At 36.0% G+C, this 16,399-nt stretch overlaps 1 protein-coding gene across 2 annotated transcripts in view; it reads left to right on the top strand.

Moving 5' to 3' along the window:
* Positions 1–997: 997 nt before the first annotated feature.
* The window catches only part of Hat1 (histone acetyltransferase 1), a 46,952-nt gene continuing 31,550 nt past the window's right edge, over positions 998–16,399 (top strand). The window contains exons 1-3 of one of the 2 annotated variants that reach the window (XM_076866117.1): positions 998–1,061; positions 4,061–4,165; positions 15,701–15,776. In XM_076866117.1, coding sequence (XP_076722232.1) covers positions 1,055–1,061; positions 4,061–4,165; positions 15,701–15,776 — 188 coding nt within the window. In that variant the 5' untranslated portion in view covers positions 998–1,054. Of the gene's footprint in view, positions 1,062–2,185; positions 2,195–4,060; positions 4,166–15,700; positions 15,777–16,399 lie in introns of those variants that run through there. The other variant, XM_076866118.1, reaches the window with a different exon arrangement.

Raw genomic sequence — 16,399 nt, 5'->3', positions numbered from 1 at the left:
GTTTGTGGATAATTAAAATAGTGGCTTATCCTCTGGGGGAAAGTTTCAACAGCTACTAAATACTAATGAAACCTGTAACCAAACTTAGCGTCCTATGATGTTTGTAGTTCCAGTCTCAAGGATGTCTAGACATTTAAGACTAAAACAGGCTGCTTGAGGGGCTGGGGACATAGCTCAGTTGGTAGAGTGCTTGAGTGCTTGCCTCGCATGCAAATGGTTGCAAGAAAACTGAGTGTTTAAATACCATAATATATGCTGTTAAAAGCACTAAAGGAGGGAGTGGTAGAGTGTTTATACAGCCACGTGGAAGGCCCCTCATTGGATTACCAGCACCAAAAACCAAACCAAAACAAAAAATACATGTTAAAGTATTTGCTTCCTGTAGTCCCAGCTACAGGAGACCCTGAGAGAAAAGGGTCGAAAGTTTGAAGCCAGTTTGGGTAGCTTACAGAGACCCTGTCAGAGTTGGGGATGTTGTTCTGTGGTAGAGCACCTGTGTTTAATACCCAATACCGAAAAAAAAAAAAAAAATTAAAAAGGAAAATAATATTTTCAGCAAAAGTACATGTAATAGTAAGTGAAAATTTCTTCTTAAGTCAAAGTCCTACATTTTACCTAGGTAAAACTGGGGCTCAGGTGTCTGTATCTACAGTTCCGGCCAAGCAGCGTTTTTCAGTCTCCAGAACCCATGGGGGCTCGGTATGAGAAACAGCCTTAAGGTGCCTCATTATTCACAGTAACCCTAAAGAAACTCTCCACAATCCCGCGAGCACCTAAACACGAAGATCCCTTCCGAGGCCTCCTCCACTTTAGGCCTGCAGAGTCGCAGAACGAACTCGCGGTGGCTAGGCAACTGAGCGCGCACTCTCCGCGGCGTTAGCTCCGCCTCTTGAGGAGCTTCTGCCACCGCGCGCCTCAAAACTCTTCCTTTTCATTGGTTTGCGTCACGCTGGGGATGGGCGGGGGAAATTCGTCAGACCGTGCGGTCATTTCCGCTCCGGGAGCGCGCGGGTTGATTCGTCCTTCCTCAGCCGCGGGTGCTCGCAGCTCGGAAATGGCGGGTAAGTTCCCGGGAAAAGTTTACCAAGGGGAGGAGACAGGCAGATTTGGCAAAGAACGCCAATACGGCGGTGACAGTGCCCGCCTGGAACTTTTGGGTTCTAGCTAGGGTTCCAGAAGGTCTGCTTTGTCCGGGAAGCACAGAACTCTGAGCCTATCTTCTTGTTGGCCGCGGTCAGCCCCTCCGCCCCCTACTGATGGGGGTTCTGCGCCTTCTGTGAGCAACCTGGTCCCTGCAGAGGGCCAAAGAGGCTGGGGAACAGCGTAGCGACTTAGACTTGTACAGTGCCAGATGCTTTGGGGCTTGTTTCTCTTCCTGTTACTTTTGCCCACTGCTAGCTCAGCTCTATTACATCTGGTCCTATTCCCGCCAGCTGATTTTAATGCGCAAATTCTCTTCCAGGTTTGTGTCCACCTTCTGCTACAGTCAACTTCCGAACTAGCTCTTTACTGCCTCGCCCTGCTCCGGGGCACTCGCTTGTACCCTGAGTGACTTCGTAATTGTTTCCTTAGTCTCTTACACTTTAGTATTCCTAGGATCGTATTTGAATATCCTTTTGAAAGAACGTTGTTCTTATACTCTTCTTTCATTTAAATTTCCCTTTTAGAGTAGGATTGTGTTCTTGTGTTCCTTCCACTTAGCTCTCTCTCCAGCTTACGACTTTTAATTTATAATTACTGTTACTATATACTTGTACTCATGCTGTTTTGGTGTGAATATATTCTCTCTCTCTTTTTTTTTTTCCAATTACATATCTTTTGAAGCTATAGCATGAGCTCTAGAGATATTGAAGGAGGGACTGTTCTATCAGATACACACTGTAGGATCTTGGAGTACATTGTATGTACCTGCGTAAGGTGTACATATTTCTAAGAATTACATCAAAATTCAAATTTCAGCTCCACCGCGGTAGTAGTTGGATGCTTTTCAACTAAGTCTTTTAATAAGCCTGAGTTTTTGAATATAAAATGGAGTTGATGATGTACCAATTTATAGAATTGTGGACATTAAGCTAATATATGATTTCACAAGGTGAGACAGTCTTGCTAAGTTGCTGTGCCGCTAAGGCTGGCTTTGAACTTGGAATCCTCCTGTTTCAGCCTCTCAAAGCTGCTGGGACGTGCCACCACATCGGTATGCCACCAAGCCTGGTGTCTTTCCATTTTCTGTGTATGTTTTAACTACATTTAAAGTTTCTGACACATCATGTCCTCCATATTTATTTCTGCTCATGACTTTATTTATTTATTTTTTTTAGATGTGCTCTGTGTTGCTCAGGCAGATCTTTAATTTATGGGCCCAAGTGATCCTCCTCATGCCTCAGTCTCTCTAGTAGCTGTGTTTTAACAGTCTGTATCACCACACTTTTTCCTCCTTCAATTTTAGTAATTTTTATGGTCATTTTGTCAGGAAATTTATCTTCATATTTACCTGAAAGTTTCTCTTAATAATGATTTCTTCCAGTGTTGTATGTATATTAATGGGTAACCACTATATAGTAAAATCATTTGGTTTTTCTAGTAGCCCACAGTTTATTACTTTATACACATACGGTACATTTTTTTTCCCCCATAAAATGGAAAGATTTTGCCAGGCATGGTGGCCCATGCCTAGTAATCTCAGCGACTCTGGAGGCTTTCTGTATAGTTTTTTGGTACTTGGGATTGAACCCAGGGACACTTAACCACTTAGCCACTTCTCCATTCCTGCTCCACTACGAGGCAGGGGGATTGCAAGTTCAATGCCTGCCTCAACAGCTTTGCAGGTGAGGCCTTAAGCAACTTAGGGAGACCCTGTCTCAAAATAAAAAATAAAGAGGATTGGGGAATGTGATTTCAGGGGTTAAGTGCCCTTAGGTTCAATCTTGGGTAAAATGCCCCCGCCCGCCCCCCAAAAAGATTTTTTCCTCTTCTTACTCATCCCTATTCTTCTGTTACTCCAGAGGTAACCACAATACCAGTTATTTGTATATCTTTCTTGAGGTAACCCATGCATTATCAGTTTTTTTTACAGTTAATTTTCAGCACTCTGTAGAATTTGAATAGTTAGAAATGAAATAATGAAATACTATCATAATTATCAAAGGACATTCTCATTTTGTTTCTTATATATGATAATGGAAGCAGTTACATCCTTTAGCATTATATTTTGGAGGGGGTTGGGGGGATGCCACTGGGAAGTGAACCCAGGGCCTTGTGCATGCTAAGCATGTACTGTACCACTGAGCTACAACCTAGCTCTACATTTCCTTTTATAAAGGCTATTTATGTATAAATACTTTTAGGTAAATTATATTAATATTAAATGTTTGGAAATGTGGGCTAATTTTCAGGTTTACTCACATAAAGCATGCCTACTTCATAAAGCCTCTACTTCAAAACTTTTTTTTTCCTTTCTGTTTTGTAATGAGGCATTCATGTTCAGTATTCCCCCCCCCCACTTTTTTTGAGGACTATATGGAGAATGACATTTATTTATTTGTTTGTTTGTATTGGGGATTGAACCCAGGTTCTTGCACATGCCAGGTAAGTGTTTTATCACAACCCTTTTAAAGAAATTTTTTAAATTTTATTTTATTCATTTTTTTTTTAATGTGGTGCCAACGATTGAACCCAGTGCCTCACACATGATATTGGCAAGCACTCTATCACTGAGCTACAATCCCAACCCCTATCGCAAACCTTTTATAAAATTTATTTTCAAACAAGGTCTTGCTAAGTTGCCCAAGCTGGCCTTCTGCCTCACCTCCCAGATTGCTGGGATTATAGGTGTGTTTTACCATGCCAGTTGCCTTTTCCGACTTCTAATGAGACTCCTACTTGTAGATTTGATTATTATTATTTTTTAATATCTTTATTTCATTTTTATGTGGTGCTGAGGATCGAACCTAGTGCCTTACATGTGCTAGGCGAGCATTCTATCACTGAGCCAAAACCCCAGCCCCAGATTTGATTATTTAAATCACTTGTAACCAAACCTTTAAAATCTCTTTTCTCTTAGGATTTGGTGCTATGGAGAAGTTTTTGGTAGAATACAAGAGTGCAGTGGAGAAGAAGCTGGCAGAGTATAAATGTAACACCAATACAGCAATTGAACTAAAATTAGGTATGTCTGCCATTTCTAAGTAATATCATTTACATAATATGTATGCATATATGATTTCTTTTAAAATTTGAAGTAGAATTTTATGTAAGAATAGTTATTTGTGTAAATTTATAGTTTTCTGCATTTATTGAATACAGCCAGATTTTATGCAGGCTTGATTTATGTCATAGAGTGGAAATGTTTGAGGGAGAAAGTTTAAAATATGGGAAAGATCTGACAAAAAGTCACAGGTTTATATGGACTCTTTTTTGGGGGGGGGTGCTGGGGATTCAACCTCAAGGGTGCTTTACCTCTGAGCCACATCCCCAGGCTTTTTTTTTTTTTTTTTTTGATGGTTGCAGAGAAAGCATCTTGCTAAGTTGCTGAGACTGGCCTCAAACTTAGGATCTCCTACCTGAGCCTCCTACTTCAGTTGCTAGGATTACAGGCAGGTGTCACTGTGCCTGGCAGGTCTCAGAGTCTTAAAAATAATTAGTAGATAATAACAAGTATTGATGAAGATATGGAGAAAAACTCATCTATTGCTGGTAGGAATATGAAACAATGTCATTTTTAGAAAGAAGTTTGGCACTTTTTCTTAAAAAATTAACTATATGACTCAGTTTTACTTGTAAGCATCTACCTAAGAGAAATGAAATACATGAAAGGCTTGTATGTGAAAACATTCATAGGCTGGGGATGTGGCTCAAGCGGTAGCGCGCTCACCTGGCATGCATGCGGCCTGGGTTCGATCCTCAGCACCACATGCAAACAAAGATGTTGTGTCTGCCAAAAACCAAAAATAAATATTAAAAAAATTCTCTCTCTCTCTCTCTCTCTCTCTCTCTACCTCTCCCTCTCCTCTCTCTCTTTCCTCTCTCTATCTTAAAAAAAAAAATTCATAGAAGCATTGTTTACAACAGCCAACAAATGATAACAGTCCAGATATACATTAGCTGGTAAAATATGATGTATTTATATGATGAAATACTATTTGACAATAAAAGGAATGATGTGCAGATAGCCTATCACAACGTGAATGAACCTCAAAGTCATGCTAAGTGAAAGTAGTTAGACAAAAACAGTCATATTATATAATTCCATTTGTATGCAGTGTTTGAAAAAGACAGATTTGTAGAGATAGAAAGTAGATTAATGGTTGCCTGTTGCTGGAGGTAGGAACAGAGAACTGCAGATAGGCATGAAGTTCCTTTTGGGGATGATAGAAATGTTTTAAAAGTAGATTGTGGCACAACTCAACTTACTAAAATTGTACACTTAAGTGAAAAAATATGACCATGAAACATTTCTGTTACTTTTTATGTCTCTGTTTCCTCATCTATAAAATGGAATTAATAGAATTTCGTAGTTGTGAAGACTAAATGTTAAGTACAAATAAACTGCTTAAACAACTTGATGTATAGAAAATACTCAGTAGATGCCAGTTGCTGAAAACAGTGCAAATATAACAAGTATAAAGATGACAGAGGTTAACATTTCCTGAACCCTAACTACAGAGAAAATACTAGATTTTTTTTTAATATTTAGTTGTCAGTGGACCTATATTTTTGAGAATTGAACCCAGTTCCTTACATGTGCTAAGCAAGCGCTCTGCCACTGAGCCACAACCCCAGCCCTGATCTAGATTTTTTGTGTGCACATATTTTAATTTATTTTTTCTGAAACCAGGATTCTCTTGTATAGACTTTTTAATGTAGCTTAACAGTGTCTTAAATATTATTCACTATTATATCTTAAATTATGTAATACAGTATGGTGGTATCATAAATTGCTTATTTTAAGTATTTCCTCCTGACATTTGTGGTTTGCTTCTCTTTTACTATTAAAAATAACTTTATAACAAATATCCATTTATATCCTTCATCCATTTCTGTGATTGTTTGATATAATGTATGACTAGAAATTGAAATGTTAGGGCAGAGTTTCTCAACTCCAGCATTCCTGACATTTGGGGTTATATAATTTTTTTGTTGTAGGGAACTGTCCTATGCATTGTATGTTGTTTAACATAATATTCCTGGTCTCTACTAACTGGATGCCTTTAACACTTCCCTATGGTTTTTTGTTTGTTTTTTTTTTTTAAAGAGAGAGGGAATTTTTTAATATTTTTCAGTTCTTGGCAGACACAACATCTTTGTTTGTATGTGGTGCTGAGGATCGAACCCGGGCCACACACATGCCAGGCGAGCGCGCTACCGCTTGAGCCACATCCCCAGCCCCTTCCCTATGGTTTTAGCAACCAAAAATATCATCAGCTATTACCAAACACCCCCTAGGGACAGTGAATAAAGGTGTCCCTCTTTTGAGAACCACAGTGTTAGATGAAGGGGATATGAACATATTGTATTTTAGTAGCGATTTCCAAATTGCGTTCTAAAAAATTACCTATTCTTGCACCATCATTTTTTGAAATTACCCTTTTACCTATTTCCTGGTCAACATTGCATATTATTTAAAGCAAAAAACCAAAACCCTTATCTTGCTAGTGGGTGAAAAATAGTTTCTTGTTTTAATTTGCAATGAAATGGAATAGCTTTTCTTTTTGGTCATGTATATGTATTCTATGGATTTACTGTGTTACCCCACCTCAACTGATGTTTTAAATTGTGGTAAAAAACATAAAATTTACCATATTTACCATTTTGTTTGTTGTTGTTTAAGATAGGGTTTTGCTATATTGCCTAGGCTTCCCTGAAACTCCTGGGCTCATGGGACCCTTCTATCTCAGCATCCTGTAGCTGGGACTACAGGCTTGCATCACTTGGTGACAGGTTTTGTTTCTTTGGGTGTGGGGGGTACCAGAGATTGAACCCAGGGCCACTCGGCCCCTGAGCCACATCCCCAACCCTGTTGAGTCTCAATGAGTTGCCCAGCAATCCTCTTATCTCAGCCTCCTGAGCCACTGGGATTACAGGTGTGCACCACTGTGCCCAGCAGTGACAGGTTTTTGATCTTTACCATTTTCAAGTGTACAGGTCAGTGATGTTAAGTATTTTTACACCGTTGTGCTGTGGATCTCCAGAACTTTTCATCTTGCAAAACTGAAATTCTGTACCTGTAAAAAAAAAAAACTCTCTATTGCTTCCTCTCTAGAGCTGGCAATCACCATTTTATTTTCATTTCTGGAGTTTAACTCTTTGCAATACCTCATATAAGTGAAAGGTATTTGCTTTTTTGTGACTTATTTCACTTAGCATTATGTTCTCAAGGCTCATTCATGTTTTGGCATGTGACAGGATTTCCTTTCTTTTTAAGGGTGAATAATATTCCATTTTATGCATATACCATATTTTATTTATCTACTCATCTGTTGATAGATGTTGGGTTGCTTCCACTTCTTGTCTATTGTGAATAATGCAATAATGAAAATAGGTTAAAAAAATATTTCTGCAAGACCCTGCTTTGGGTAATTTTGGATATACCCAGAAGTTGTATTGCTGGTAACTTGGGGGGAGGGTGCTGGGATTGAACCTAGGGCTTCATTTATGCTAACTACACACTTTACCACTGAGCTACATCTGTAGTCTCAAGGTAATTCTATTTTTAATTCTTAGTGGAACTGCCGTATTGTTTTCCACTGCTACCACACCATTTTATGTTCCTAAAAACAGTGCACAAAAGTTCTAGTTTCTCCACATCCTTTCCAACATTTCTGGTTTTTTTACTGTGTTTTTGACCATTTTAAAATCTGATAATTAAAGATTATTTTGCATCACCAATTTCTATTTTCTAATCTTTTTTTTTTAACAAATGCATTATAATTATATGTAATAATGGGATTTGTTACATATTTGTACATGCATACAATATAATCTGATCAATTTTATTTTCTTACATCTCTCTTTTCTCCTCCCTGTAGTCCCCTTTCTATTTTTATGAGATTTCCTTCTCTCCTTTTTTCCCTTTTTTTCTGCTTCCAGATATGAAAGGGAAAAAAAATCCACATACTGCCCTTACATTCCATCTATTTTTCTGCAAATGACATTTTTGTTTTTTATGACTGGATAAAACTCCGTGGTGTTTATATCACATTTCTTTATCCATTCATCTGTTGACAAATACATAGGCTGGTTTTGTAATTTGGCTTTTCATGGGTATTCATGTATCACTAAACTGTGCTGACTTTAATTCTTCAGGATAAATACTAAGGAGTGGTACACCTGGGTCATATAGTGGTTCCATTCCTAGTATTTTGAGTAATCTCTGTACTGATTTTCATAGTGGTTATACTAATTTATAATCCTACTGACAGTGTATAAGTGTTCCTTCTTCCCCATATCTTCACCAGCATTTTAAATTTATTGTTATTTGTATTCTTTTTTTGGTGGGGGGAGGTACCAGGGATTGACCTAAAGGGCACTTAACCACTGAGTCACATCCCCAGCCCCCTTCCCCTTTTTTTTTTTGTATTTTATTTAGAGACAGGGTCTCACTGAGTTGCTTAGTGCCTCACTAAGTTGCTGAACTCAGGATCCTCCTGCTTCAGCTTCCCAAGCCACTGGGATTACAGTATAGGCATGTGCGACTGCACCAGCTATTATTTGTGTTCTTGATGACTGCCATTCTATTTGGAGTGAGGTGGAATCTCAGTGTAGTTTTTTTGGGGGTGGATACTGGGGATTGAACTCAGGGGCACTTGACCACTGAGCCACATCCCCAGCCCTTTTTTGGATTTTATTTAGAGACAGAGTCTCACTGAGTTGCTTAGTGCCTTGCTTTTTCTCAGGCTGACTTTGAGCTCACAATCCTCCTGCCTCAGCTTCCCGAGCTGCTGGGATTACAGGAGTGTGCCACTATGCCTGACTCCTCACCAACATTTTATGTTGTCAGTTTTTAAAATTTTAGGCGTTCAGTGGGTATATAGTGGTATATTTTCTTTTTCATGTGGTTATTGAGCATTTGTGTACCTGCTTCTGTGACTTGTTGAAATTTTTTCCCATTTTTTATTTGGGCTGTTTATCTTTTTATTGTTGAGTTGTAGTTATTGTTTATTCTGAACATGAGTCCTTTGTGTAGATAATGTATTTTGTTCATATTTTCCCCTAAGTGGGTATGTGGCTTGCCTATTCATATTCTAAACAGTGTCTTAATAAGCAAAAGCTTTCAGTATTGATGAAATTCAATTTCTTTTTCCCCAATTTATTCTTAAAACTTATATTAGTGTTCTTTGGTTCTTGCCTAAAATGTTTGCCTACCCCAAGGAGATCATGATGATATCCCTTGTTTTCTTCTGAAAGCTTTGTAGTTTTAACTATTTACAATTAGGTGTATGATACATCTCATGTTACTTTTCATGTACAATATAAGGAAGGGAATCAAAGTTTGTTCTTCTATGTATATAGTCATTTATACCAGTATAATTTGTGTGAATGCTTCAGTGCTTTGACAAAAATAAATTGACCTTATAAGTATAGCCCTACATCTGGCTTCTATTCTCATCCATTGATTTATTTGTGTATTCTGCCAATATCATAATGTCTTAATTAGTGTAAGTTTATATTTAATCTTGATAGTGTGAGTACTCCATCTTTTGTTCTTTTTCCAAGATTGTTTTGATTATTTTTTACTTTATTTCCATGTATGTTTTGGAATCATTCTGTTAATTTCTATTCAAAAATTTCTGGGTTAATTGAGATTACACTGAAATCTATAAATGAATGTGGAGAAAATTGTTGTCTTTGTTATTTTGAGCCTTCTAATCCATGAACGTGACATATCTCTATAATCTGCAAATGTTTTCAATCTCACATGTTTTGTTAAATATATATGAGTAAATCTATGTCTTTAGCTTTTTGATGCTTTGGAATATAATATATTTTTAAAATTTCTTTCAATTGTTTCGTGTGTACTTGAACTTACATTCACATAATGTCAGTTTGTGCAATTCTTTGTGTTCTTCAACCCCATTAAACATCTATTGAGATGATCATATGATTTTTTTATATATATATATTATATATATAATAGTAGTGTGATAGTGGTATATGCCTTTATTCCCAATGAAACCAGAGGCTGAAGCAGTAGGATAGCAAGTTCAAGGCCAGCCTCAGCAATTTAGTGAGACGCTCAGTAAGCAATCCTATTATCTATTAACAAAGGCAATTTTACCTTTTTTTTTTTTTTCTGTCCATATGTCTTAGTTTTCATGTTTAAAATCTGATTATATGGTACAGGACTTCTATTTTAATGCCAAATGGAAGTGGTAGAGCAGACTTTTTTGCCTTATTCTCAGTTTAAATAGGAAAATATTGAACTTTTCACAATTAAGTTTGGTATTATCTTTAGGATCTTTTCTGTTCTGTTCTTGTCTTGATGCAAGAGATGAAACTCGGGGCCTTGTGAATAATAGGCAAATGTTCTACTACTGAGCTACATCCACAGACTTTTTAAAAATTTATTTTGAAAGGGTCTTGCTAAGTTGCTCAGGCTGGCATCAAACTAGTGATTCTCCTGCTTCAGCCTCCCAAGTAGCTAAGATTACAAGTGACCATACCCATCTAGCTGTAGGTGTTTTAATGTATGTTGTCAGACTAAGGAAATTTCCTTCTTTTCCTAATTTGATAAGTTTTTGTCACGAATGAGTATTGCATTCTGACTAATGTTTTTCTTTGTTGAGATCATTATATGATTATTTTATGATTCATAAATCATTATATGATTTTTTTCTTTAATTCTGGTAACATGAATTACTTAATGGATTTTTACTTGTTAAATTAGTTTTATATGCTACTACATTATCTTTTCCTACTTTGCTGGATTCAACTTGATAATATTTTGGTAAGAATTTTTGCATCTTTGTTCATGGGAGGTAATGGTTTCTCTTATGTCCTTGTTCAATTTTGGTGTCAAAGTTTTGCTGGTCCATAAAATGAGTTAATAACTTACTTTTCTTTGAGAAGAGTTTAAATAAGATTCATTATTATTCCTTCTATACACGTTTGTAGCAGAGCCTTATGTATCTTGAGTTTTCTTTGTCAAAAGGTTTTTAACCACAAATCCAGTGAATACATTTAATACTATTCTGGTTTTCTATGTCTCCTTATGTTTCTTTTTTTGGGGAGGGGGGTGGGGCATTACTAGGGATTGAACTCAGGCATTCAACCACTGAGCCACATCCCCAGCCCTATTTTATATTTTATTTAGAGACAGGTCTCACTGAGTTGCTTAGTACCTCACCATTGATAAGGCTAGCTTTGAACCCTCAAACTTCCTGTCTCAGCCTCCCAAGTCGCTAGGATTATGGGCATGTGGCACCACGCTCAGCTGTCCTTATGTTTTTATAGTTTTTGTCTTTTAAGTAATTTGTATGTTTCATCCAACTTTCTTACCAGAAAGTTGTTTAAAATGTTTTTTATTACCAGTGCGCATGGTAGGGGTTGAACCTAGGGCCTTTTGCATGCTGTATGAGCCCTTTACCACTTCCACTTTACAGCTCCCCTATTAACATCTAGATGGCTATGGAATCTATTACCAAGAAGATCCCTTCTTGTAGATATTGGTAATTCATATTTTTTCTTTTTCTTGATAAATTTACCTACAAACTTATTAATCTTTTTAGTTGCTTCTCTCTATTGTTTGTTTTCTATTTTTAATCTTTAATTTTTTTATTCTTATTTTGGGTTAATTTACTTTAAAAATTTCAATCCATTTAAAACTTTTTATTTTATTTTTTGTGTTAGGTAATGGACATTAAACTCAGGGGCACTGTACCACTGAATTATATCCACAGCCCTTTTTATTTTTTGAGAACAGGGTCTTGCTAAGTTGTTGAGCCTTGCCTCAAACTTGTGACATTCTTGCCTCAGCCTTTGGAATATCTGGGATTACAGGCAAATGCCTCTGTGCTTATCTAAGCTTTTCCTTTCTAATGTTAGCATTAATGTTTAAATTTACTTTTAAATACTGATTTGCTTGCATCCACCAATTCTATTGTGGGTTTAAAAAAAAATTCGTATTTACTCATTTATTTTTGTGGTGCTGGGAATGGAACTCAGGGCTTTCCACATACTTGGTAAATGCTCTTCCACTGAGCCATATATATATTCCCAGCCCTGTGTTGTGTTTTTATTTTTACTCAAGTCAGATTATTTTCTGGGAGGGAGGAATGGGGAGAGATTGATCCGTGAGTACTAAGTTATAGTTAAAGAGGAATAAGAGTTCTGGGTGCTCTTGTATAGTATGTTGATTATAGTTAATAATTACTATGTGTTAAAAAACTAGAAGAGGGCTGAGGTTGTTGCTCAGTGGTAGAGGACTTGCCTAGTATGTGGGAGGCCCGGGGTTCAATTCTCAGCACCACATCTAAACATATAATAATAAATAAAATAAAAGTATTGTCCATTTACAACTAAAAAAAAAAAAAACTAGAAGAAAGGATTTTGGATGCATTTACCATAAAGTAGTAATAAATGTTTGAGAAGATATATGTTTATTCTGATTTAAATATTACACAATGTACACATGTATCAAAACATCACATGGTTGTATTATTGGTATTATACCTCCTTTAAATGTTTGATAGACTTCACCAGTGAAGCTTTATGTGCCTTGAGTTTTCTTTGTCACAAAGTTTTCTAACCACCCATCTACTGAATAAATTTAATACTTATCTGATTTTTCTGTGTCTTCTCATGTACAAAACTGACCCACTAGTTTCACAATGATTACTTACTGGAAGTTAGGGGAAGGATGAGAAACTGCATTAGATAAGTAGTTTTACACTATTGTATGGGGATGAGAGATAATTTAGGAAATCAATAGGATTAGATAGTGTAATGAGATTAATTATGTTGTCTCCAGGGTGTATTATAATATTGAGACCCCTAACTCTGTAGATTGCTGGTGCTGATAAGAATGTTGCCCCAAAACTGGAACTACCCCTATGTTTTAAAATAATATAATTAAACTTATCTGTTCACACTGTCAGGAGAAAATGTGTTGGCTAGAACACTAAGATTTCAGTTGAAGAACACAGAATTATAAGTAAATTTAGTAATAATCCATAATACAATCAGATACAATGGGAAATGTGTGGCAGCAACTCTGAAACTACTTGAGGGTTAGAAGCCACTTATATGTACATTGTGAGCACCTACCTGTCAACAGATTTTATACATGTTAAATGCTTAAGTATTTATTAAACAAGCTTAAAATTGATTAATGTGCTTTGGTGATTTCTTTTTTTTTTGCTTTTGGCTAACAACACGTATCTTCTTGTATGTATCTTGTCCCTCAAAACCTAAAACAAGTCTGAAAACCAGAAAGAATGGGAACTATACACAGAAGTAGAAACAGTAGAACATATGTTCAAACGAAAAATGCATTGCAAGCCCTGTGTTCTACGTAGCAACAATGTGCCATTTAGTGTGGCAGGCTCTAAGCTTCCGTTTTCCCCCAGAATGTTAATGTTGGAGGTTTTCCTGGAAGGAAAACTTTTAGTGACTATTTTTTATTTTTTGGTACCAGGGATTGAATCCAGGGGTACTTAACCACTGAGCCATAACCCCAGACTTTTTTTTATTTATTTTTTTAAGTTTTTTTAAAATTGTAGATGGACACAATACCTTTATTTTATTTATTTAGTTTTTATATATAACATATGTGTATGTGTGTATATATATATATTTGTATATATATAGTTGTCAATGGATCTTTTTACTTTATTTATTTATATGTGGTGCTGAGGATCAAACCCAGGGCCTCACGCATGCCAGGCAAGCGTTCTACCACTGAGCTACATACGCAGTCCCACCTTTTTATTTTTTGAGACAGGGTCTCACTAGTTGCTTAGAGCCTCACTAAGTTGCTAAGGTTGGCTTTGAACTTGGAATCTTCCTGCCTCAGCTTCTTTACCCATGCAAATGGTGATATAATATACATATTAAAAGCAGTAGTTTGAAATTGGTTTTTCAAATTTCTAAGAGATAGTGAAACATTTTCAAACATTCAAGATTTAACAGTTGGAAAATTTTAAGTTAATGAATCTGGACATATTGGACTACTTTTTATTAACTTTGAAAGATTACATACAAAAAACAGCAAACTAATGAATATCTGTGATCCCATCTCTCCATTTTTTCATATCTTAACATCTGACTATATTGGCCCAGGTCTTGTCTTTTTTTTCTTTCAATTTTTATTGTGAGCAATTTCAAACACATGGAGAAGTTGAGAGAATAAAACAATACTCACCTATATCCAACATCTAGAGTCAACAATTTACATTTTGCCACATTTGCTTTATTGTGTGTATTTTTGCTGAATTATTTGAAAAGTAGGTTTCTGAACATCATGATGCCTCCCTCACAGAACATTTCCTAATATATGAGCCTTAACATGTATGTGTGTGTGTGTGTGTGTGTGTGTGTGTGTGTGTGTATAAAACTATAATGCCAAGCTATATATAAGAAAACTATAATTTTCTTATCAGAGCTAAGAAAATTTAAAGGTAATCCTTCAATATCCTGTAATTTTGTATTCTGCCTTCAATTCTATAATAGCTTTATAAAATTTAATTAAAAGCAAATTCCAATCAAGAATCATGAACTGCAGTGGCTTTTGTTTTTACAATACTGGGGATCAAACACAGGGCGTTGCATGTGCTAGACAAAGCAGTCTATCACTGAGCTGTATCCCCCCAGCTCCATGTACTGCATTTGTTTTTGTTTTTTGTTTTTTTTCCCCTGGTACTGGGGATTGAACTCAGGAGCAGTTGACCACTGAGCTACATCCCCAGCCCTATTTTGAATTTTATTTAGAGACAGGGTCTCACTGAGTTGCTCAGCATCTAGCTTTTGCTGAGGCTGGTTTTGAACTCGCAATTTTCCTGTCTCAGCCTCCCAAGCCCCTGGTGCATTTGATTTTAATGTTTCTTTAATCTCTCTTAATTTAGAGCGGACTCCCTCCCTCCTTAGGCATTTCTCCCTTGCCATGCTATGGATTTCTGTGAAAGTGTAAAGTTATTGCATAGAATTATTAGACAAATCTACATTCTGGATTTGTCTTGTTTCCTTTTGATGGTGTTTAACTTGTTTCATTATTATCTGTATTTCCTGTAAATTAGAAGATTAAAAACCTTGATTAGAGTTAGAATAAACATTCTTGGTTATAAAACAAAACTTCATAAGTGATGCCGTGTGCTTCATATTGTTGAGTTAGTAGGCATGTAATGTTGGTCTGTTCCATAATGAGGGTTGATGCTATTATATCACATAGAAAAGTGGTGACTATCAGATATCTAAAGTGAAAAGATATCTTTCCTTCTGTGAATTAGTAATCTGCTAGGTGATATGTTGGCATCCATTGAATAACCTCACTGACCATGAGGACAGTATTAGAAAATTTTCATCTATAACTTATTTTTTCATTTTTCATTGTTCACTAATCTTATGAGAATCCAGTATAAATTATATAATAGTGACATTTTAAGTAAGAAATATGTTGTTTGTATCCTAATTATAGTGAAATTCTTGAAATAGAAATTCCTGTCACTTTTAGTATCCTTAATATCTCTGTATTTTTTATTTTTTTAAACAGTTCGTTTTCCTGAAGATCTTGAGAATGACATTAGAACTTTCTTTCCTGAATATACCCATCAACTATTTGGGGATGAGTAAGTAAATTAATAAAAGGTTTGCCAGGGCTGAGATTGTGGCTCAGTGGCAGAGCACTTGCCTAGCATGTGTGAGGCACTGAGTTCAACTCTCAGCACCACATATAAATAAATAAATATGATACAAAGGTCCATTGACAACTTAAAAAAAAAAAAAAAGGTTTGCCAAATTAGTAAATTAGTATGAAAAAAAAATTCATTCTTCTTTAAGATTTGGAAGTCAGATTTTATTTTCTTTACCTCATTTCTCATGTAATTAGAGTTAGGGTTACATATTAGAATAGTATTTTTGACATTGAGACACTAGTCTATGTAATACTTATCATTTAGTACTGTAAATACATTATCTCATTTAATTCTCAAGGACATATTAGCTGTGCGTTGGGTGGAATTGTATAACTGCCTAAGAATATATGAATGGCTAGACTGCACATTCTGGCAGTTTGACTCCAGAGCCCAGATTTAATTAATTTTTTTGCCTACGTTTTTGTTATACTAATTCTATTATAACATATACTTCCCTACAGATAGAAGGCTTCAGTTGTTATTCTATGATTAAATAAGAAATTAGAGAAATTTATTTTTAGATTCTACTTTAAGGATATGTCATGGTATATTCAACA

Source organism: Callospermophilus lateralis, chromosome 9, assembly GCF_048772815.1.
Source record: "Callospermophilus lateralis isolate mCalLat2 chromosome 9, mCalLat2.hap1, whole genome shotgun sequence".
In the NCBI taxonomy this organism is placed as follows: domain Eukaryota; kingdom Metazoa; phylum Chordata; class Mammalia; order Rodentia; family Sciuridae; genus Callospermophilus; species Callospermophilus lateralis.
Note: the sequence above shows the minus strand (reverse complement) of the source record. Positions and strands in the feature narration are given on the sequence as shown.